The sequence below is a fragment of the Gopherus evgoodei genome, chromosome 7 (genome assembly GCF_007399415.2).
Source record: "Gopherus evgoodei ecotype Sinaloan lineage chromosome 7, rGopEvg1_v1.p, whole genome shotgun sequence".
Taxonomy (NCBI): domain Eukaryota; kingdom Metazoa; phylum Chordata; order Testudines; family Testudinidae; genus Gopherus; species Gopherus evgoodei.
This window is the reverse complement of record NC_044328.1, coordinates 83,539,312-83,560,472: the sequence shown is the minus strand read 5'-3', so window position 1 is coordinate 83,560,472 and position 21,161 is coordinate 83,539,312. Positions and strand designations below refer to the sequence as shown.

Genomic DNA, 21,161 nt, shown 5'->3' with positions numbered 1-21,161 from the left:
TAGCCAGTATATACTGTCCTCATTCCCACACTTACCCTTACCCCCACGGGCCCCTAACATCCATACCTCTTCACCCCCTCCCCACTTCCCCCAACCCCTGCCTCATACACATGCCTGCTTCCACCCCCTCCCTCATTCCCACTCACCCAGACACCCCACTGCTAGCCTCCACAGCACTGCCATATCCCAGACCTTGTTTAGGTCCCTTTCACCTCTGCTAACCGCGGCAGCCTACTTCTGCCCTTATTCTCATCTGCAGAAGGGGATACTGAGGCACAGAGAGACTAAGTGGATTGCCATAGTGTCACAGTGGGACAGCTGTGAGTAGAACCCAGGAGTCCTGACTCCCAGTCCTTGTAGTACAGGGGTGGGCAAACTATGGCCTGGGGGCTGCATCCAGCCCTCCAGATGTTTTAATCTGGCTCTCGAGCTTCCACCGGGGAGCGGGGTCTGGGGCTTGTCCTTCTATGGCACTCCAGCTGGGGAGTGAGGTTAGGGGCATGCCCTACTGTGCACAGTTCCTGGAAGCAGCGGCATGTTCCCCCTCTGGCTCCTATGTGTAAGGGCAGCCAGGGGTCTTTGCACGCTGCCCCACTCCAAGTGCCCGCCCACAGCTCGCATTGGCTGGGAACTGCTGTGGCCAGTGGGAGTTGCAGGGACAGCGTCCGTGGATGGGGCAGCACGCAGAGCTACCTAGCTGTGCCTCCACATAGGAGCTGGATGGGAGACATGCTGCTGCTTCTGGGAGCTGCTTGAGGTAAGTGCCTGCCCGGAGCCTGCACCCTTGACCCCCTCCCGCACCCCAACCCCCTGCCCCATCCCTGATCCCCCCTCTTGCCCTCAAACCCCTTCATCCCAGCCCCAGAGCCCTCTCCTGTACCCCAACCTCTCATCCCCAGCCCCACCCCAAGGCCTGCACCCCGATCTGGACTGCTCACCCCCTTCTGCACCCCAACCCCCAATTTTGTGAGCATTCATGTCCTGCCATATAATTTCTATACCCAGATGTGGCCCTCAGGCCAAAAAAATTTGCCTACCCCTGTTGTTGTAGGTCCAGAACATGTTCCCTTGCAATCTGCCATCCCATTTTTCTCATCCCCATCTCCTAGGGTTACCACCTGACTACAGGGCAAAGTTTTATGCTGTGGCTTTGAGAGCTGCCCTGTCTTCCTGTTGTGTTGGCACACGGGGGGATGTCATAATGCATGGTCAGAATAAAGATCCACTGGCTCCAGGAGGTTTGCAGGACATGGGACAGACCTGTGAGAATGGGGGTGGGCAGCCACTCTCCCCCATGCTGGCATGTGGGGGGTCTGGAGGGGATTGCATGGTGTCCAAGGCTTTTAACTTAGCTGCCTTCCTCTGCAGCATGGGGCTTAGGTCACTGGCACGTATAAGCTACTGTGAATGGTGGATTCTCTGTCACTTGAAGTCTTTAAATCATGATTTGAGGATGTCAATAACTCAGCCAGAGGTTAAGGGTCTGTTACAGGAGTGAGTGGGTGAGGTTCTGTGGCCTGCAGTGTGCAGGAAGTCACTAGAGGATCATGGTGGTCCCTTCTGGCCTTAAAGTCTGAGTTGTTGGGCTATGGAGTGACGGACCACTCCATTCTGGATGGACACCCTTGCCAGTCCCACAAGCAGCTCTAGCATCCTCTGGTCCCTAGCGCTAACTGCCTCCCGCCACAGATACCGTGGCAGCTCTTCCTGGGCACTGTGGCACAATGCTGCCTTCCAAAGCTCCCAGGGCACTTGCTGTCATGAGGAACGATCCCGGATGGAAATTCTGGCTGCTTCCCCCTTTTGGTGGCACCGTGTCTAGCAAGTTAAGCCACTAACATCAGGCAGAGCTTTGGGAGGGACATACCTGGGTGTGGATATAGAGCTGTGGCTTTGGAACGAATCTTGATTGGGGAAGCTTTGAAAGCCCAAGCCAACATTCCCCTTACATATACAGGTCTAGATTCAGCCCTGCTGCATACAGCTGCTTCATTGGAGATGATGGAGTCATGCCAGGGGGAGATTTGGCTGGTACATTTGATGACAAAGTCTATTCACAGCTGTGTAGGATGGCGATTTAATCCCTTTCCCTGGTGCATCCTCTCTTCTTCCTCACAGGGCCCCGATACCCCAATAGATGGACATCATGTTGCCTGAGGGAGACCCTGAAAGGACAGGGGAGAAGGTCAGAGTCCAGGATCCTGGGGAGCATCCTTCAGTCACACTCTTCCGAGAGTACCTGAGGCTCAAGACTGTCCAGCCCGAGCCCAACTATGGTAAGGAGGCTGGTTCCCCTTTTTTTACCAGGGCAAACTGCTGAGGCAGCATGAGCACTGGGGGAGGATTACACCGCCAGCTGGCAAGGGAGATGGCCAGGCAACTGGTTCGCTGCTGTGACAGCCAGTGACAACGTTCTTGCCTCACATGCTGGGCACAAATCTCTCAGCACCCTTCTGGAGCGTCGCTGGGCTCTTATTCCCAGACGCTCTCCTGGAGAAGATGGGACAAGGATGCCTTCCTGTATCATCTGCCGAGGAATCCGCGATCATCTGGTAGAACCACTTAGTTCTTAAAACCATCCCCTCCCTGCAAAGACATCTGCTTGTGGGTGGAAGCGAGTTGGTGGGTGTGAATCCAGAGGAGTCCATGTCACCCAAAGCACCCCTGCAATATGCTCTGCTTGGCCTCCTCACAACTGGCCAAAGGTGGAGTTGGGCCACGGGGGCTGAAGTGTCCTGTTCCACCAGCTCAGGGCTGAGGTCCATGCTCAGTGTAGTGTGAGGGAAGCTGGATAACATTGCTGCTGCCTGTGCTGGGTCTGCCTGGTGCAGAGCCTGAGCCCTCCATTGCTGATGGCACGTGAATGCTGAAAATTATTGAGTGTTGAGGGAGGGGGCAAAAACCTGCTTCACCAAAAATACCAGCCAGATGTTCAACCTTAAAAAGAAGACAGCAGTTGAAATGGAGTGGATGGAGCATTGGGGAAGGGGCGGGAGTGGGTGGGGCAATTCACCATGAAATGGTATGCTAATCTGTCCGACACTGGCAGAAAGTTCCCTGAATCTTGGCAAATGAGCGGCTCCCCTGAGGCGGAAAGAGTCCTAGTGAGACTCGGTGATTGTGCAGCCCAGCCAAGAGGCTTCTCAGCTCATGGTGGCCTCTAGAATGGGAAACTCCCTGGTAATGTGAGATGGGGACTGAAATTCCAGGCTGTGGAACAGCCTTCCTTGAACAGCGCCTTCTGCTGCCCCTGGGATTTGGGAACCTCCTTGCAGGAACTGCTGCACCACGTGTCTCATCCAGGTTGGGATGATGCTTAGACTGATTCTCTACTGCAGGGGTAGACAACTTATGGCACACGAGCTGATTTTCAGTGGCACTCACACTGCCTGGGTCCTGGCCACCGGTCTGAGGGGCTCTGCATTTTAATTTAATTTTAAATGAAGCTTCTTAAACATTTAAAAAACCTTATTTACTTTACATACAATAGTTCAGTTATATATCATAGACTTATAGAAAGAGATCTTCTAAAAATGTTGAAATGTATTACTGGCACGCGGAACCTCAAAGTAGAGTGAATAAATGAAGACTCGGCACAGCACTTCTGAAAGGTAGCTGACCCCTCTCTACTGCATCACACCTTGTCATTCATGCCTGGGCAAAGTGGATGAAAAATGTGGCCAGATCAGACCCCTCCACCCTCACTCACTCGCACTGGTCTGTCTGCCTAAGAGGCAGTTGGCTGCTCTTTGGACTCAGCTACTGTGCAAAGTCCACATTTTGAAGCTGTCTTCCACAAGGGGCCACATCTCCCCGTTGTTCTGAACGTTAATCAATCACAGAGCAGAGGGATTTGAATCTTGGGTCCAGCAACAGCATCTGCCCAGTCTGTGAGCCAACAGAGTTAAGACAGATGATCTTTTTATAGTGTGGTTTCCCCCTGTTGGAGTTGGCTAGCCAAACCCAGTCAAAGCTATTTTAGCTGGTGCTGTATTAATACTCATATTGGATGGACTGGGAGCTTTAGTTTCATACTGAGTGAAATATAGTTCTCATTAAACCAGCATGTAACATGGCTGTGGGTTAGTAACTGTGTGTGTGTGTGTGTGTGTGTGTGTGTGTGTGTGTGTGTGTGTGTGTGTGTGTGTGTGTGTGTGTGTGTGTTAGAGGAGATGTCTTCCAAGGGTGTGATCCAAAGCTCATTGAAGGATTATTTACCCCTTCTCATAACACAAGAGTTAAGGGATCACAAATGAAATTAAGAGGCAGCGGGTTTGAAACATCACACAACTCACAGTTAAGCTGTGGAACTCTTTGCCAGAGGATGTTGGTAAGGCCAAGACTATAACAGGGTTCAAAAAAGAACTAGATAAATTCACATGGAGGCTAGGTCCATGAATGGCTATTAGCCAGGCGTCTAGAGCCTCTGCCAGAAGCTGGGAATGGGCGACAGAGGATGGATCACTTGATGATTACCTGTTCTGTTCATTCCCTCTAGGGCACCTGGCACTGACCACTGTCAGAAGACAGGATACTGGGCTAGATGGACCTTTGGTCTGAGCCGGTATAGCCGTTCTTATGTTCTTAAATAGATGGAAAGACTCTCGTTGACTTCAGTGGCTATTGGATCACTCTTAGTCAGAAAGCCAAACTGGGAGCTGATGTAGGGTTCACAGTTCAATTTGTTTACTGAGAGGACATAAAATGGCTCATCCCGGTACTGCTGGATGGAGAGAGAAAACTGGCAGCTCCTTCCACCTCCAAATCAGCCTCTTTCTGGCTATTTTCAATTCACTTGTAATTAACTGCCCCGCATCTCCAATACACACACACTCAGTTGGGAATATTAAATAGCTCCTAATTAGGGGACAAATCCTGCAGTCATTACTCATGCAAAAGGCCCATTGACTCTGACTCAGTGGGTATTTTCCCTGAGTAAGGACAGAAGGGCTTAATACCCAGATCCTCAAAGGTACTGAACCATAGGCCAAGTCAACACTAAAAAGTTGGGTCAACCCAGCTCTGTTGCTCATGGGTGTGAAAAATCCACACCCCTGAGCAACAGTAAAGCCAACCTAAACCACAGTGTAGACAGTGCTGGGTTGATGGGAGAATTCTGATGTTGACTTAGCTGCCGTGTGTCGGGGAGGCAGAGGAACTACAGTGATGGGAGAGCCCCTCCCCTTCTGTACTGAGGATCTAATGAAGACACAGGCCTGACCTGCGCTAGAAAATCAGGTCGGCTTAACTACGCCACGCAGGGGTGTGAAAAATCCACAGTGCTAGGTCCACAGAAGAATACTTCTGTTGACTTCCCTGTCGCCTCCTGGGGAGATGGATTTTTACTTTTGCTGAGGGGGCATATGGGGCGAGGGGAGAAGCAGCAGGGATTAGGGGCCTGACAAAATCCTGAGAACCTTGGGGGATAAGTCTATTAACTATGTTCAACGTTTCTCTAAAGTGGCAGATTATGATTGTGCTGCAGCAGCACCTGAGGCCCCAGCCAGAGATCAGGAACTTGTTGTCCTAGAGTGTGCACAGAGCAGGAAGCTGAGCCTTCCATATTCCGTGGCAGATCTCTGAGCTGTGGCAGAAGCTGAGTATGAGTAGATTGTTGATGGTAGGCCTGCTAATACATCCATTCTTGGGTTTTAGTGCTGCAATCATGTTCTGTTACTGACAGCGCTGTGCTGGGAGTTGTGTGCTCGGCTGTATAGACCTGGCACTTGCCTATCAACCGCACAGACTGCGTGGCACGTTATTCACCTGGATGGAGCCTGAGCATGATGACCTTTGTGCAGTCTGCGCTTCTGACATTCTTGCAGCATTGCTGCTCCAAAGGGTTCCCCCTTGTGGCAAGAGGCCTCTGGAGATGAGATGGGAGGGGCTAGAATGTAGAGACAGCCCCTTCCTAGTGCAGGATGGGGATTCCTGGATGGGAGAGATGCAACAGGTGCAAGGAAACAGCAAGGGGATTCCAGCTGAATGTCTGTAACTTTCCTGCTTTTTCCCTCTCTCAGATGTGGCTGTGCGGTTCCTGGAGCGGATTGCAGCTGAGCTTGGCCTGGGGTGTCAGAAAGTGGAGGTAGGAAAAGTGAACCCACCCACTCCTCTGCCCCCACAGTGAAATTAATTCCCGATCTGTCCAAGCCTGAAACCACCAGGGGGTGTCTGGGGTGCCCCCCGCTAGGTATCCTCTGTACAGCACAGCTCCAGTCACAGTGCTCTGCCAGCACTGCCAGGTAGCACACCAAGTCCCACCTCAGAGACGCTCCCCTTTACCATGTGTCTGGGCTCTTTCGCCTCACCGAGCGCTTTTATATCCACCTTTCTATGCCACTGGTCACCACCAGGAGCTAAACCTCAGCCTTGTTGGGTAGAGCGAAGCATAGGTCCGTCCTAGATACACAGGGGCAGAGTCTGACCTCAGTTACCCCAGTGCAAGTCTGGAGATGGTGGAGTTGCTCCATATTCCACTGGTGAGACCAGCAGTTGGCCCTTTATCTGCTCCTTGGTGCACTCCATGTGCTTTGTCCCAACCTGCACTGGCCAGTATAGATATAAAACAATATTAATATTAATAATGAGGCCTTTGAGTCCTCTCGCCAGCACGCCCTCTGGCCCCTACTCCAGAGATTCACTGTGCTGCATTGGCATGCATGGCACTCTAGCTGGCTCTCGGGGGAGTTCTGGGCAAGGAGAGGCTACCCTCCCTTTCTCATGATCCTTGCATTGGGAGACCAGGACGGGCCAGGGTGCTGTTTGTTTGCTTCCCCCCGTTCATAGCAGGAGAGACCCTGCAAAATGTGACGATGTGAGTGGTTGTTTGCCATTGGTGTACAAATCCCGTGTGGTCAGTAATCCCCTGCAGACTTGGCCAGCCCGTTAATCTGCTATTACAGGTTCTCGGTCTATTTTTGAGTCAATCCATCCCGGCTGTAGGTGCTGTAATTAGAATGGGACTTAGCAAGGTCACATTCCTCCGAGGAGGCTTGGGGTGACACAACTTTCCCTGCGGCTTGTCCCAGCTCCTGGGCGCATGAATCCTGACTGGCAGAAACTTGGGTTAGGAAAAATTGGGGGAAGTTCCCTGAAGACGGGATCTCAGTTGTGTGCGTATTGGCTGGATCTCCTGCGTCATTGGGAGATGCAGAGCATGCCTGGATTTCCATAGTTTTAGTGATTGCTGAGCCCGTATTCTTTCAAGGCCTCCTGCCACTGGCATTTGCTGTTGGATTTTTTTTACTGAGATTCCGTAACCGTCATCAGTTGTGTCCAATGTCCTCTGGGGTGGCCCTTGGGGTGGGGAAGATCAGTGTTAAAGGTTTCTTGCTTGGGGGATTGGATGGTTCCGGGGGTACGGAGCATTCCCTGCTCGTTCACCGGCTCCTGTGGTAACACACTGCCCTCTCTAGCGCTTCTCATTCCAGGCACAGCCGTCCAGGGTGTTGCTGTCTGGTGACTCTTCAGTGAAATGAAATGGGGAGTCTTGGTGCAGTTCCTAGTAGACCGAGAACCCAGGAGCTCCTTGCTTTTGGGTCACCCTTTGGGGTTCAGCTTATCTGCAGCTTTTGGCGTCCTTGCTCAGGGTGAGGGTTTGCCTCCCTGACCTCCGCAGCTATGAGTCCCACATACTGACCCTGCCTCGTGGGAAGAAGTGTGTCCTTTTATCAGCCATTAATCGAGTGACTCCCCTCTGTTCTCAAAATCCCCTTCCAGGTCTTCAAGCTCCCAGCTGCACCATTTGGATATGGCTTGGGAGCGCTCCGTAGTTGAGGCGTCCTTATGGGAGGAGGTTGCATTCTGCCTGGGATCTCTCAAGCTCGGAGGGCCCCATCTCTGTCCGAGTGCCTCGCAGTTACCGATGGATATATTCCTTGCAGCACCCCTCTGAGGCAGGGAGTTGTAATCCTAATAGCACAGATGGGGAGCTGAGGCACTGGGGAGATGCAGTGACTTGACCAAGGTAGCTCAGGGAGTCTGTGGCAGAGCTGGGAATTGAGCCCAGGTCTCCTGATTCCCAGTCCAGTACCCTGTTTGTGAGACCCTCTTTCCTGCCCTCCTAGAAGGGAGAGGAGGCTCTGGTCCTTTGAAATCTGCTCCCTCCCAGGTGAAACAACCCCTCCCTTTGCAACAACATGTTGTGTGCGAACCCCGCTGCCCATCCTCATCTTCCCCACCCAGGGGTTGCTCCGTCAGCTCCTTCTGTCTGCCTAGCTTCCCTGACCCACAGCAGGGTGGAGCATGCCCTTCCGCTGTGACAGACTCCCTTTTGCTTTGCAGGTGTTCCCGGGCCGGGTTGTCACCATCATGACCTGGCAGGGCACAGACCCGCAGCTCCGCTCCATCCTGCTGAACTCGCACACGGATGTGGTGCCGGTGTTTGAGGTGAGAGGCTGTGCGGGGGGGCTCACAGCCAGGATTTGGCTGTTGCCCATGGGTGGGCAGGGGGCGGTTATTTTCCCAGAGGAGAAGTGGAAGTGTTTCTCAGCAGCTCAGGAGGATGCCCAGGGGCACTGCTGGGCTGGAGGGAAACCTGGACCATCTCTGCTGAGGACCTGCGGCTGTTAATGCCACCTGCACCCTTTGTTAATGCAAACACAGTGCCACCTACTGGAGAATGCGGGGAACTGCGAGCCTTTGTCAGGGGTGCTGTTGCAGGCGTTGGGGTCTGTCCAGGGAAAATGCCTTCCGCTTCCATTTGGGGCTGCCCCTTCCTTCACCCACACTGTTTGCTAATTTTCAAGCTGAGAGGCTGGTTTGGTCCAAGGCCCCATTTAGCCCTTGGCCTCTCTGCTGCGATGGAAAAAGACACCCAGTGGGATAGTGCTGCCTTCAGAGCCTGTCACCTTATTCTTTTAAAATTGTCTCCATTCTGCACGGGACTCCCTCGTTTGCTTCTTGCACTGTGGCTATAAAGTTCTGATGCAGGCCCCTTGATCAGATCCCTGGCTTATCTGGCTGTATTCTCCAGGAGGGGTCTCTGGCGCTCACCATCCACCACCACAAACTTCAGTTGCTACCTTTTGTTATTTTGGGGGTTACTTACTATGAAGTCCTGTTTTCCTATGTGCTGCATTAGGCGCTCACTGTACTCGATTAGACGTGCACCTGCTCTTTGTACTGGGTGTGTTGGAGTCCAATTTGCCCTGAGAAGCCCCACTGCAGGGGGCCCTGCTTTTTTGTTGAAATTGGCCAGGGCGTTTCCTGTTAACATGGTTGCATGTGTGGGGGTTGATCTTGTCCGTTATTGCTTTCCTGTCCCTTCAGATCTGGACAGAGGCATGTTGGCAGCAGTGCGTTGGGCAGCTGCAGGGCAGACTTCCCCATACTGTGTCTGTCTTGCCCTTCGGTCTCCAGCACTGTCAGGCTGGCATTAAATCACACTCCCATCCCTTTTGCCCCCTCCCAAACCATCTACCTCCTAATGGCTGAGGTGCCACCTACCACATCAGCCCCGTGTGCTGCTTCATCCCTCCAAACCAGGCCTCTCTCCATCTCCCAAACAGGGTGCTGTCCCTTTCTTTTATGGGAATGGGGATCAGGTGCAGGGAGATCAGCTTCCTGTCCTGCCCCTCTCCTTCATGGAAAAGTCAGGGCACCATGCTGCGAGCCAGCCAGACTGTGCTCATGCCCTCCGGCAGCGCCCGCTCCCCATGGGGAATCCTGCTATGACACTCAGTGCTGGTTTCTTCTCTGCAGGAGCACTGGACCCACAATCCTTTTGAAGCCTTTAAGGACTCTCAGGGTAACATCTACGCCCGCGGAGCCCAGGATATGAAATGTGTCTCCATCCAGTGAGTGCAGCTGGCCTCCTCCATTCTCTGTCTTGTCTTAGTTCACCATTGCCTCTCTGGGGCAATCAAACTGAGCTGAACATCCCCTTCTGTACACAGCTCCATCCCTCTTGACTCATGCTCTCTATGAACCCTTGAGCCAGATCCTGATCTTGGTTATACTGGCATAAATCTGGAGGAACTCCCCTGAGATCAGTGGGCAGGTGTGCTGGAATTGTCCTATGCTGGGTGCCTTGCCCCGGCTGTGCAGCCGCTGGACACAGCTGGAAACGGGTGACAGGGCTAGGTAGGCTGGGCCGGTATGGGAATCTCTGCCAATAGCTGTGTGATGCAGTAGACATTGGAGATCCTGAAAGCTCAGCAGATGCCTCTTACCATCGAGGTCTAGTTATTTATATACTGTCCTAGCTTGTATCTGCCTGGACATATAACTAGCACAGGGCTGGGGGGTTCTGCTCCCTGCATTGGCTGGCTGGGGTGGCCAAAGCCCTGTGACACCTGCCCCCTATTCCCGGACACCCAATATGTTACCTGCTCCACACTAGGCCCCTTAATCTTTGGCTGAGATCAGGGTGTGGGAAAACCAAGGGGTGCTGGTGCCGGCTGCAATCTAGGGGTACAGCTCCCTCCACGCATCTTACGCCTAGCCTGGAGCACTGCCTGGGCTCAAGGTTCTCACAGGTACCAGCTTCCTAACCAGTCTCTCCCTATTCAGGTACATCGAGGCCATCCGGAGGCTGAAGGCTGAGGGGAAGCGCTTCCCCCGAACGGTTCACATGACATTTGTGCCCGGTAAGTGACTGGCCGCTCTCCGTGGCCAGCTGGTTGCTAGAGTTTGGCTGGAAAGGGTGGGAAGGTGGGGCTAGAGATGGAGCTGCTCTGCCTTTTCCTTAGCTTTGGGACTCCCCTGACCAGCGCGTTCCTGGGAGTGAAACACGTGGAGAAACCAAGCGCATCAAGCCTTGAGCATGTTCATGGGTGGGAGTAAAGCATGTTGAGCTCCTGGCCTGAAAAGCACTGGCTGTATCCAGGCCCTGACGTATCCTCCTCACTCGTTGTTCAGCCCTGCTCCGCAAACTTTCTTGCATTTAAGGCAGGCTGGAGTGGGTGACTCTGTGCCAGTCTCTAGGCTGTCATGGGGAGCTCTGGCAAGGCAGCGTGAGAACTCTGGGGATGGAGGTGGAGAAGAGCAGGGAGCTGTTACATGGGGTAGGTTAGAGAGATTGCAGACCCCAGTTCAGTCCCACCAATGCCTGCTGCATTTGGTCAAAGCACTGATGGTGGCCCTTCCTCCCACTGCTTCAGCATTACCCCCAGCCCTGCTTTATAAATTCTGGCCATGAGCTAGCTGAGTAGTTCCCATGAGCTGGCAGACAGCTGGGGCCTGGAAATGCCAGCGTTGGGGAAAATAGCTGCTTTCCTCCGCCTTGCATCGGTCGCAAGCTGACTGCTGTGGGAGTTGGACTGGCCAGAAGCTGCCGCGGGTCCCAATCTGCCATGGGGTGTTCTGGCTGTGCCACCAGCTGGGGTGAAAGGGAGGGCTGGGCTCAGCCATGGTGCCTAGCAGAGCTTGGTGGCCACTAACTCCGTGTCCTTCCCCTGAGCGCAGACGAAGAGGTCGGGGGCTGCAAGGGCATGGAGCTGTTTGTGAAGCGCCCCGAGTTTCAGGCTCTCAACGTTGGCTTCACCCTGGATGAAGGTGTGTCTCCTTGGATGTGATGGTGGAGGAGCCAGTGGGAGTGCTCCGTGCGAGGGGAGGGCAGGCAGGGAGGGACTGAGCTGTGCCTTGGCTGCTGGCCCCTCTGCAGAAATGAGCTTGGCCCCCTGGCCATTAGGCGGTAGATGTGCTGAGAGGCATGAAGAGTTGGTAGTGGGGATAAAGGAGGGTCCTTTGTAGGCACATCCCCTCAGCCCAGAGTCCAGCCTCGCACCCTGTCTTGGCAAGTACCTTGTCCCATGGGTGAGGGACGTTGAGCGGCTGGGCCATCTGCACTCATGGCGCCTGATTGGGGCAGATTCTCCCCAGGTCCTAAATGGCAGCCAGTGGCTCCTCTGTTGCATTGCCACGGCAGCAGCTGGCAGTGGCTGCTTGGCTGCCATCCACCACAGCAACTTGTCTTCTCTGTCCCTCCCTCAGGCCTGGCCAACCCGACGGACGCCTTCACTGTGTTCTACGGGGAGAAGTGCGTCTGGTGTGAGTAGGGTCCAGGACATGTCCCCTCGTTTTGTGTCTGTCTGTCTGCGCGTTTCTAACATACCCATCATGTGGTGTCTGGGTGCCAGGCTCACCCACTCTCTCTCTCTCTCTCTCCCCCTCCCCCCTCTCTCTTAACACGTCTCCCCCTCTCATCGGCACTTGCAGGGATTAAAGTCAAATGTGAGGGGAACCCAGGCCATGGATCCCAGTTCATTGAGAACACGGCTGCTGAGAAGTTGGTAAGAGAGGGCGCCCTCTTCTGGGGGGTGAGGGGCTTGCGGTGTCACCCACCCTGGCTTCACCCACCTGCCCTCTCAGCAGGAAGGGCAAGTGAGTGTGACAGAGAGTGAATTGCAGTCCTCTTGCACCAAGGGAGAGACGGTCAGCTTCTCTCCAGGAGGGAATAGTGGAGAGTTCCCGGGTGCAGGGGAGGTCCCTGCCATTCCAACCCCAGCCTCTGCCAGCAGGGGGCACTATGGGGAGTGGGGCAGGAGCCATGGCTGTGTCGGGGAGCTCCTGGCTACGTCAGCCCCAGCCTCTCCCAGTCAGAGCGCCCCTTGTGGCTCCTGTGTGGGAGCTGGTTGGTTTGTTTCTGGGAAGCCCTGGGTGAAGGGCAGAGCTGCTTGCCGTGAGGGTGCAGGCGTCTGGGGGAGCCGAGATGTAGCTATAATACGCTGGTCAGGACACTGACACCCCCTGTTCCCACCACAGAACAGAGTGATCACCTCCCTCCTGCAGTTCAGAGAGAGTGAGAAGCAGAGGTAAGAGGCAGTGCTGCTTGAAACTTGTGGCTCTTTTGGTCCCCAGAGAGAAAGTGGACATCCTAGCTCCAGAGGATGGGTTAGGGATGCACAAATGGACCTGGGACTCAGGACTCCTGGGTTCTGTCCTCTGCTGTGCCACAGGCTCCCTCTGTGTCCTGGGACAAGTCATATTACTGCTCTGTGCCTCAGTTTTCCCATCTGGGAAATGGTTGTGATTATCCTGACTTGCCTCCTAGAGTGGGTGGGGCGTGAGGGTTAATTCACTGATCTCAGTAGGGCGCTTTGAGATCCGGGCAGAGGACACAAGGAGCGTTGTTGTGAGCGCAGGATCCAGGGCCTGCCACCACGTGGCAGAGAGCGTGTCTGTCCCAATGACCCATGTGTGTTCTGGCACCATGTGTCAGTGCACATGGATGTCACATTGATGGCCCCAGCCCAGGCGAGGCAAATCTCTGGACCTAGCTCCGCCCTCCCCTTGGTCAGGGTGCAGAGTCCTTTCCTTCGGGAGTGGTTGGGGGTGAAAGGCTCCAACAGACACAGATCACAGACGCTGGGTGTGACACCCCCCGCCCCCCCGCAGATTGAAATGTGACGAGCACCTCACCCTGGGCGACGTCACCTCCATCAACATGACTATGCTGAGCGGGGGCGTCTCCTTCAATGTGGTACCTTCGGAGCTGTCTGCCGCCTTCGACATCCGCATCCCGCCCACTGTCAACTTGCAGGTACAGTGCCCACTCTGGCAGGGGTCCCGTTTCCCCAGGGAGGGGGTGGGGTTCACATTCCCCCAGTTTGGGGGAGATCTCGATCTGCAAGCCATCGCCCCAGCAGCGTCCGCCAGAAGTGTAGAGCTGATGCTGACTCGCTGCTAACATAATGTCCCAGTGGCACAAAGGATTCTGGGAGGCATCAGAGAGGCAGAACAAGGACTGATGGCATGGACCTGAGAGAGGACACCCCCCCCACCTCGCTCATGCCCCGTTGGTTTGCCCCCTCTCCTGCAGGCATTTGAGGAGCAGCTCACAGTCTGGTGCCGGGCAGCTGGAGAGGGTGTCACCTGTAAGTTTTACCAGGTATGGCAGGGAACTGAGGAACTGGGCTCGGAGCCTCCCCTTGAAATCTACTTTGGTGTGTGTAACTTGGCTGGGCACCTCCATGCCCTCCCTATGCAGCCCGTCCCTGCTGGACCCACACCTTCCTGCCCCACGCTGCCCCCAAGCCTCTCGGCTTCCCTCCCGCCTTGCTCTGCTGCCACCCCAGCCTCCCCCTTCGACTCCCCCCCGCCTGAGGAAGATTTAACCCTCTCCCCTCTTTCCTTTGATGTAGAAATACATGGATCAGACAGTGACCTGCACCGAGGAGTCTGACCCATGGTGGAAAGCATTTAGTGGGGCCTGCAGAGACATGTGAGTACGACTTTCATGCAGAAAAGGACCTGGGGATTACAGAGGATGAGAAGCTGGATAGGAGTCAGCAGTGTGCCCTTGTTGCCAAGAAAGCCAATGGCATATTGGGCTGTATAGTAGGGGCATTGCCAGCAGACCGAGAGATGTGATCATTCCTCTCTATTCAGCACTGATGAGGCCACACCTACGGTATTGCATCCAGTTTTGGGCCCCCCACTACAGAAAGGATGTGGACAAATTGGAGAGTCCAGCGGAGGGCAATGAAAATCATTAGGGGTCTGGGGCACATGACTTATGAGGAGAGGCTGAGGGAACTGGAGTTATTTAGTCTGCAGAAGAGAGGAGTGAGAGAGGATTTGATAACAGCCTTCTGCTACCTGAAGGGGGGTTCCAAAGGATGGAGCTCGGCTGTTCTCAATGGTGGCAAATGACAGAAGAAGCAATGGTCTCAAGCTGCAGTTTGAGAGGTCTAGGTTGGATATTAGGAAACACTAAAAGCAGCAAAGAATCCTGTGGCACCTTATAGACTAACAGACGTTTTGGAGTATGAGTTTTCGTGAGTGAATACCCACTTCGTCAGATGCATGTAGTGGAAATTTCTAGGGGCAGGTATATATATGCAAGCAAGCTAGAGATAATGAGGTTAGTTCAGTCAGGGAGGATGAGGCCCTGTTCTAGCAGTTGAGGTGTGAAAACCAAGGGAGGAGAAACTGGTTCTGTAATTGGCAAGCCATTCACAGTCTTTGTTTAATCCTGAGCTGATGGTGTCAAATTTGCAGATGAACTGAAGCTCAGCAGTTTCTCTTTGAAGTCTGGCCCTGAAGTTTTTTTGCTGCAGGATGGCCACCTTAAGGTCTGCTATAGTGTGGCCAGGGAGGTTGAAGTGTTCTCCTACAGGATTTTGTATATTGCCATTCCTAATATCTGATTTGTGTCCATTTATCCTTTTCCGTAGAGACGGTCCAGTTTGGCCGATGTACATAGCAGAGGGGCATTGCTGGCATATGATGGTGTATATTACATTGGTGGACGTGCAGGTGAATGAACCGATGATGGTGTGGCTTATCTGGTTAGGTCCTGTGATGGTGTCGCTGGTGTAGATATGTGGGCAGAGTTGGCATCGAGGTTTGTTGCATAGATTGGTTCCTGAGCTAGAGTTACTATGGTGCAGTGTGCAGTTACTGGTGAGAATATGTTTCAGGTTGGCAGGTTGTCTGTGGGCGAGGACTGGCCTGCCACCCAAGGCCTGTGAAAGTGTGGGATCATTGTCCAGGATGGGTTGTAGATCCCTGATGATGCGTCGGAGGGTTTTTAGCTGGGGACTGTATGTGATGGCCAGTGGAGTCCTGTTGGTTTCTTTCTTGGATTTGTTTTGCAGTAGGAGGCTTCTGGGTATCACGTCTGGCTCTGTTGATCTGTTTCCTTATTTCCTCATGTGGGTATTGTAGTTCTGAGAATGCTTGGTGGAGATTTTGTAGGTGCTGGTCTCTGTTTCAGGGGTTAGAGCAGATGCAGTTGTACCTCAGTGCTTGGCTGTAGACAATGGATCGTGTGGTGTGCCTGGGATGGAAGCTGGAGGCATGAAGGTCGGCATAGCGGTCAGTAGGTTTTCGGTATAGGGTGGTGTTAATGTGACCATCACTTATTTGCATTGTGGTATCTAGGAAGTGGACCTCCTGTGTAGATTGGTCCAGGCTGAGGTTGATGGTGGGGTGGAAGCTGTTGAAATCGTGGTGGAATTTTTCCAGAGTCTCCTTCCTGTGAGTCCAGATGATGAAAATATCATCAATGTAGCGTAGGTAGAGAAGGGGCGTGAGTGGACGAGAGCTGAGGAAGCGTTGTTCCAGGTCGGCCATAAAAATATTGGCATATTGTGGGGCCATGCGTGTGCCCATAGCAGTGCCACTGATCTGAAGATATATATTGTCATCAAATTTGAAATAGTTGTGTGTGAGGATAAAGGCACAGAGCTCGGCAACCAGTTGTGCTGTGGCATCATCAGGGATACTGTTCCTGACCGCTTGTATTCCATCTGTGTGTGGGATGTTTATGTAAAGAGCCTCTACATCCATGGTGGCTAGGATGGTGTTTTCTGGAAGGTCACCAATGCATTGTAGTTTCCTCAGGAAATCAGTGGTGTCACGGAGATAGCTGGGAGTGCTGGTGGCATAGGGTCTGATCAGAGATTCCACATATCCAGACAGTCCTTCAGTGAGAGTGCCAATGCCCGAGATGATGGGGCGTCCAGGATTTCCGGGTTTGTGTATCTTGGGTAGTAGATAGAATAACCCTGGTCGGGGCTCTGAGGGTATGTTGATTTGTTCCAGTGTTACTGTAGGGAGTGTCCTGAGTAGATGGTGCAGTTTATCAACAGTACCTCCTTTATCAAAGAGGCTGATAAAGGAGGTGCTGTTGTCATCGTGGACAGGTCTGACTACCAAAAGGAGGCTGCCAGACAACTCTCCAATACCAAATTCTACAGGCCACTTCCCTCAGATCCCACTGAGGAATACACTAAGAAACTGCACCATCTACTCAGGACACTCCCTACACTAACACTGGAACAAATCAACATACCCTCAGAGTCTCCAACGCATCATCAGGGATCTACAACCCATCCTGGATAATGATCCCACACTTTCACAGGCCTTGGGTGGCAGGCCAGTCCTCGCCCACAGACAACCTGCCAACCTGAAATATATTCTCACCAGTAACTGCACACCGCACAATAGTAACTCTAGCTCAGGAATCAATCCATGCAACAAACCTCGATGCCAACTCTGCCCACATATCTACACCAGCGACACCATCACAGGACCTAACCAGATCAGCCACACCATCACCGGTTCATTCACCTGCATGTCCACCAATGTAATATACGCCATCATATGCCAGCAATGCCCCTCTGCTATGTACATCGGCCAAACTGGACCGTCTCTACGGAAAAGGATAAATGGACACAAATCAGATATGAGGAATGGCAATATACAAAATCCTGTAGGAGAACACTTCAACCTCCCTGGCCACACTATAGCAGACCTTAAGGTGGCCATCCTGCAGCAAAAAAACTTCAGGGCCAGACTTCAAAGAGAAACTGCTGAGCTTCAGTTCATCTGCAAATTTGACACCATCAGCTCAGGATTAAACAAAGACTGTGAATGGCTTGCCAATTACAGAACCAGTTTCTCCTCCCTTGGTTTTCATACTTCAACTGCCTAAACAGGGCCTCATCCTCCCTGATTGAACTAACCTCATTATCTCTAACTTGCTTGCATATATATATACCTGCCCCTGGAAATTTCCACTACATGCATCTGACGAAGTGAGTATTCACCCATGCAAGCTCATGATCCAAAACGTCTGTTAGTCTATAAGGTGCCACAGGATTCTTTGCTGCTTTTACAGATCCAGACTAACACCGCTACCCCTCTGATACTAGGAAACACTATTTCACTAGGAGGGTGGTGAAGCACTGGAATGAATTACCTAGGGAGGTGGTGGAATCTCTTTCCTTAGAGGTTTTTAAGGTCAGGCTTGACAAAACCCTGGCTGGGATGATTTAGTTGGGGATTGGTCCTGCTTTGAGCAGGGGGTTGGACTAGATGACCTCCTGAGGTCCCTTCCAACCCTGATATTCTATGGTTCTGTGACAAATGGCTATCCCTCCAGCCACGCTGCTGGCACAGTGCCGGCAGGCTGCGCTCACCTAGGGGCTTGGAAGCTCTGCAAAAGCGGATGCCTCTCAGCCAGGCCTGGGGTGCAGGGACAAGCTAACATGGCCCTCCCCAGCTCTGCCACATGGAGGTGCCCTCCGTCCCTGCCTCCCCACCAGGCCCTGGCTCCCCGTGGCGGAGAGAGAATAGCCGCACTGTGGGGGCATGGCTCACCCGGTCTCTGTCTCTGTTGGCAGGCACATGACGTTGAAGTGTGAGATCTTTCCAGCCGCAACTGACAGCCGCTTTATCCGAGCAGTGAGTGCTGGTACCTCCCCCTGTTCTGCTTTCTTCCCTGCCTACTGCCTGTCCTGCAGGTTCTGGCTGGGTTTCCCTGGTTCTCCCATCCCCTCCTCTGGCCTCTCTCCCTCCCCCCTTTTTCTTGCTCTTGCTCTCTGTCTTAATTTAACTGGTGTCTGAGTCTGCTCTGTTTTCTAGTGGGGATGGCCTTGGCGTGGGCATGAGAGTCAGGACTTCTGGGTTTATTCGTGCTCCTGCCACCAATTCTTAGAGCAGGTTACGCCCCAGTGCCTCAGTTTTCCCACCTGTAAAATGGGAACTGACCTGCTGTCAGGAAGTGCTTTGAGAGTCTCCGGCTAGTGCTGCTCTGTAAATGTGCTGTATTATTATCCTTCCCATTGGTTAACTGTATTACAGTAGTGTCTTGTGCCCAGCTCACTACAAACATTGTTTCTTCTTAAAGAAACAGCGTCTTTGGGGGCTTCAGCTAGGATAGTCTCAGATATATGGGGATGGAGGTATTGAGGCAGTGGGGCTGGGAAGGAGCCAAGGGATGGTTGAGGGGAGGCTGCTTTCTCAGCTGTGAGAATGTGGGGTGTGGGTAGTGCCAACCTGGTAAAAGAGAAGATTGCTGTCCACCTCTGCCCTGCTGCATGGGAGTCCCCCGTGCTGGAATGAGCCAGACCTCCCACTGCAGACTCTGGCACGGTCCCCAGCAGTTCAGGCCAGCATGGGACAAGGGCCAGGGACAGTGAAGGATGGGAATGCGGTAATGCCAGGGCTGGCCAGGAGGGGGCACTACACAGGGTTGAATGTCAGTGGGGGTGGGGAAAACACAGTGTGATCTCCTGTTTGCAGGTGGCTCAGTCCAGCCCCACCCCCCACTGGTTTCCCCCTCCTTGGACTCCATGTAGTTTGATACCGCCGCTAGGCTCTGTGTGGTGGCAGTGACTTCCCCTTTCACTGCTTTGCAGGCTGGTCACCCGGCCCTCGGCTTCTCCCCCATGAACCACACCCCGGTACTGCTGCACGACCACAACGAGTACCTCAACGAGCAGGTTTTCCTGCGGGGCATCGAGATCTACGCCTGCCTCCTCACCTCCTTGGCCAGCGTCCCCCCTCTGCCAGTGGAGGGCTGAGGGGCACAGCGAGGGGTGGGGGATACCAGAACGAGAGATGGGGAGTGAAAATGCATGGGGGCAGGGGGCAATGGACATGCAGGGGCTGGGGTAAGAAACAGCTGCTTGGGGGTGGGCAGGACGGGCAGTGGGCAGGACTCCAGGGTTCCTTGGTGGCAGCGCCATGTGCAGAATCACCCAGCTGTGCCAGCCTAGGGGGGCAGGCATCGGCTGTGTCTGAGGGAAGAGGCAGCTTGTGTCTCTTCCTGTGCTCCAGGTCCGCTGAACCCATTCAGGGGGCCCTATGGAATTATACCTGGTGTCCAACTTCCAGCCCATGGCTCTGCAAGCTAAGGGGGAGGCTGCCCCTGGGGGCACAACATGCCAGGCTTTCTCCCATTGCTTGCACTGGGGGTGGGGAATACATCTCGAGTGCCCTGTGCCCCTGCCAGGAATTTACCCCCTCATCACATTGCAGCAGCAATGGAAGCCCTCCCTTCTCAACAGGCCTATGTCTGGGTCCTGGGGTCTATGCAGTGTGGGGGGAGGGTTGCTCTATCCATCCCAACCTCTCCAAGGCCCCAGAGCCTCTCTCCCTTCTGCTCCCAGCCCCAGATCTCTGCAGAGCTGCCTCCAGGGATGGGCCAGGGCCATGGGGCACTCCCTGGGCATCCTGCGCCTCCCTTGGGCCCCCTTGGCTCTCCCTGGCTGCCTAGCGGCTCTCCCTGCTCCTGGGGCTAAGCATCACCACTTGCCCCAGGCAGGGCGAGGATCTGGAAGCAGGTGTATCTGTGGGTATGTGTAGGCATTGAAAGCAAGGTGAGCTAGTGGATAAAGCACTGGACTGGGCTTGGGAGATCCGGGTTCCACTTCTGGATCTAGCCCAGACTGCCTGTGTGACCTTGAATGAGTCAGCTGAACTCTGTGTGCCTCCATTCCCCAGGTGATCATACCCCCCGAGCTCCTGGCATGCTGCTCTAAGAGCATTGGCTGGGCAATGCTTTGTACCTGCTGCCTACTCTCATTAAACCACTGGGTGCGTGGGGTGGGGGGTTGCAGGAAAGCAGCTGGGATAGCACCTCCTCCCGAGTGCCCCAAACTGTCACTGCCCAGCAAAGATGGGTTGAGGCTAAAGCCAATTGCTGCGAAAGCTCCAGGCAGGAATCAGCTCTGAGCTGGCAGTGGCAGGTCTGTCTCAGCAGGGGTCGGTGTTTCCCAGCCATACTGGGGCTAGCAGCAGGGCCATGGGGGGAGAGGGTGCCCAAGTCCCCTGTCTGTGTGACCATGCTATGAATTTTCATTCCCTGGGGCAGGAAAGCAGCTGGGATGGCACTTCCTCCGGAGTGCCCCAGACTGTCACTGCCCAGCAAGGAGGGTTTAATTGCTGTCTTAATGAATCACACTGAATTGGTGAATGCAAATCAGAGCACATGCCTGGCTGGGCTGCTGTGTGTGGCACCCTGGAGTCTCAGGCCGGAGGACTGGCCCCATCTCGGGGGGTGGAGAAGTGTCTTCTAGCACATCAGAAAGCCTCAGGGGGGAGTCATGTTCCCGATCCCCATTCCCCAGCTCCAGCTCTCTGGCTGCAGCCCCATTCAGGGCCGCCCAGAGGATTCAGGGGGCCTGGGGCAAAGCGAGGGAGCTGCGGCACTTGTACTCACCCAGCGGCGGTCCAGGTTTCCGGCGGCATTTTGGCGGCAGGGGGCCCTTCAGTCGCTCCGCATCTTCGGCAGCACTGAAGGGCCCCCTGCCGCCAAAGACCTGGACCACTGCTAGGCCAGGGCTTGTGGGGCATTTCGGCGGTGGGGGGCCCGTCAGTTGCTCTGTGTCTTTGTTAGCACTGAAGGGCCCCCTGCCACTGAAATGCCGCAAAAGACCCGGCCCGCCAGGGCTCTCAGGGCCCCTGCGGGGCCTGGGGCAAATTGT

The 21,161-nt window shown here is 54.0% G+C and overlaps 1 protein-coding gene across 5 annotated transcripts in view; it reads left to right on the top strand.

Moving 5' to 3' along the window:
* ACY1 (aminoacylase 1) overlaps nt 1-20,872 on the top strand; it is a 31,533-nt gene extending 10,661 nt beyond the window's left edge. For 3 of the 5 annotated variants that reach the window (XM_030569438.1, XM_030569436.1, XM_030569437.1), the window contains 14 exons: nt 2,119-2,276; nt 6,021-6,085; nt 8,284-8,388; nt 9,703-9,797; nt 10,513-10,589; nt 11,407-11,496; nt 11,935-11,991; nt 12,160-12,233; nt 12,706-12,755; nt 13,339-13,483; nt 13,763-13,831; nt 14,085-14,164; nt 18,075-18,135; nt 19,092-20,872. In XM_030569438.1, coding sequence (XP_030425298.1) covers nt 2,138-2,276; nt 6,021-6,085; nt 8,284-8,388; nt 9,703-9,797; nt 10,513-10,589; nt 11,407-11,496; nt 11,935-11,991; nt 12,160-12,233; nt 12,706-12,755; nt 13,339-13,483; nt 13,763-13,831; nt 14,085-14,164; nt 18,075-18,135; nt 19,092-19,256 — 1,272 coding nt within the window. In that variant the 5' untranslated portion in view covers nt 2,119-2,137 and the 3' untranslated portion in view covers nt 19,257-20,872. The remainder of the gene's footprint in view (nt 1-2,118; nt 2,277-6,020; nt 6,086-8,283; nt 8,389-9,702; nt 9,798-10,512; nt 10,590-11,406; nt 11,497-11,934; nt 11,992-12,159; nt 12,234-12,705; nt 12,756-13,338; nt 13,484-13,762; nt 13,832-14,084; nt 14,165-18,074; nt 18,136-19,091) is intronic. The other 2 variants (XM_030569435.1, XM_030569434.1) reach the window with 1 other exon arrangement.
* The last annotated feature ends 289 nt before the right edge of the window (nt 20,873-21,161 follow it).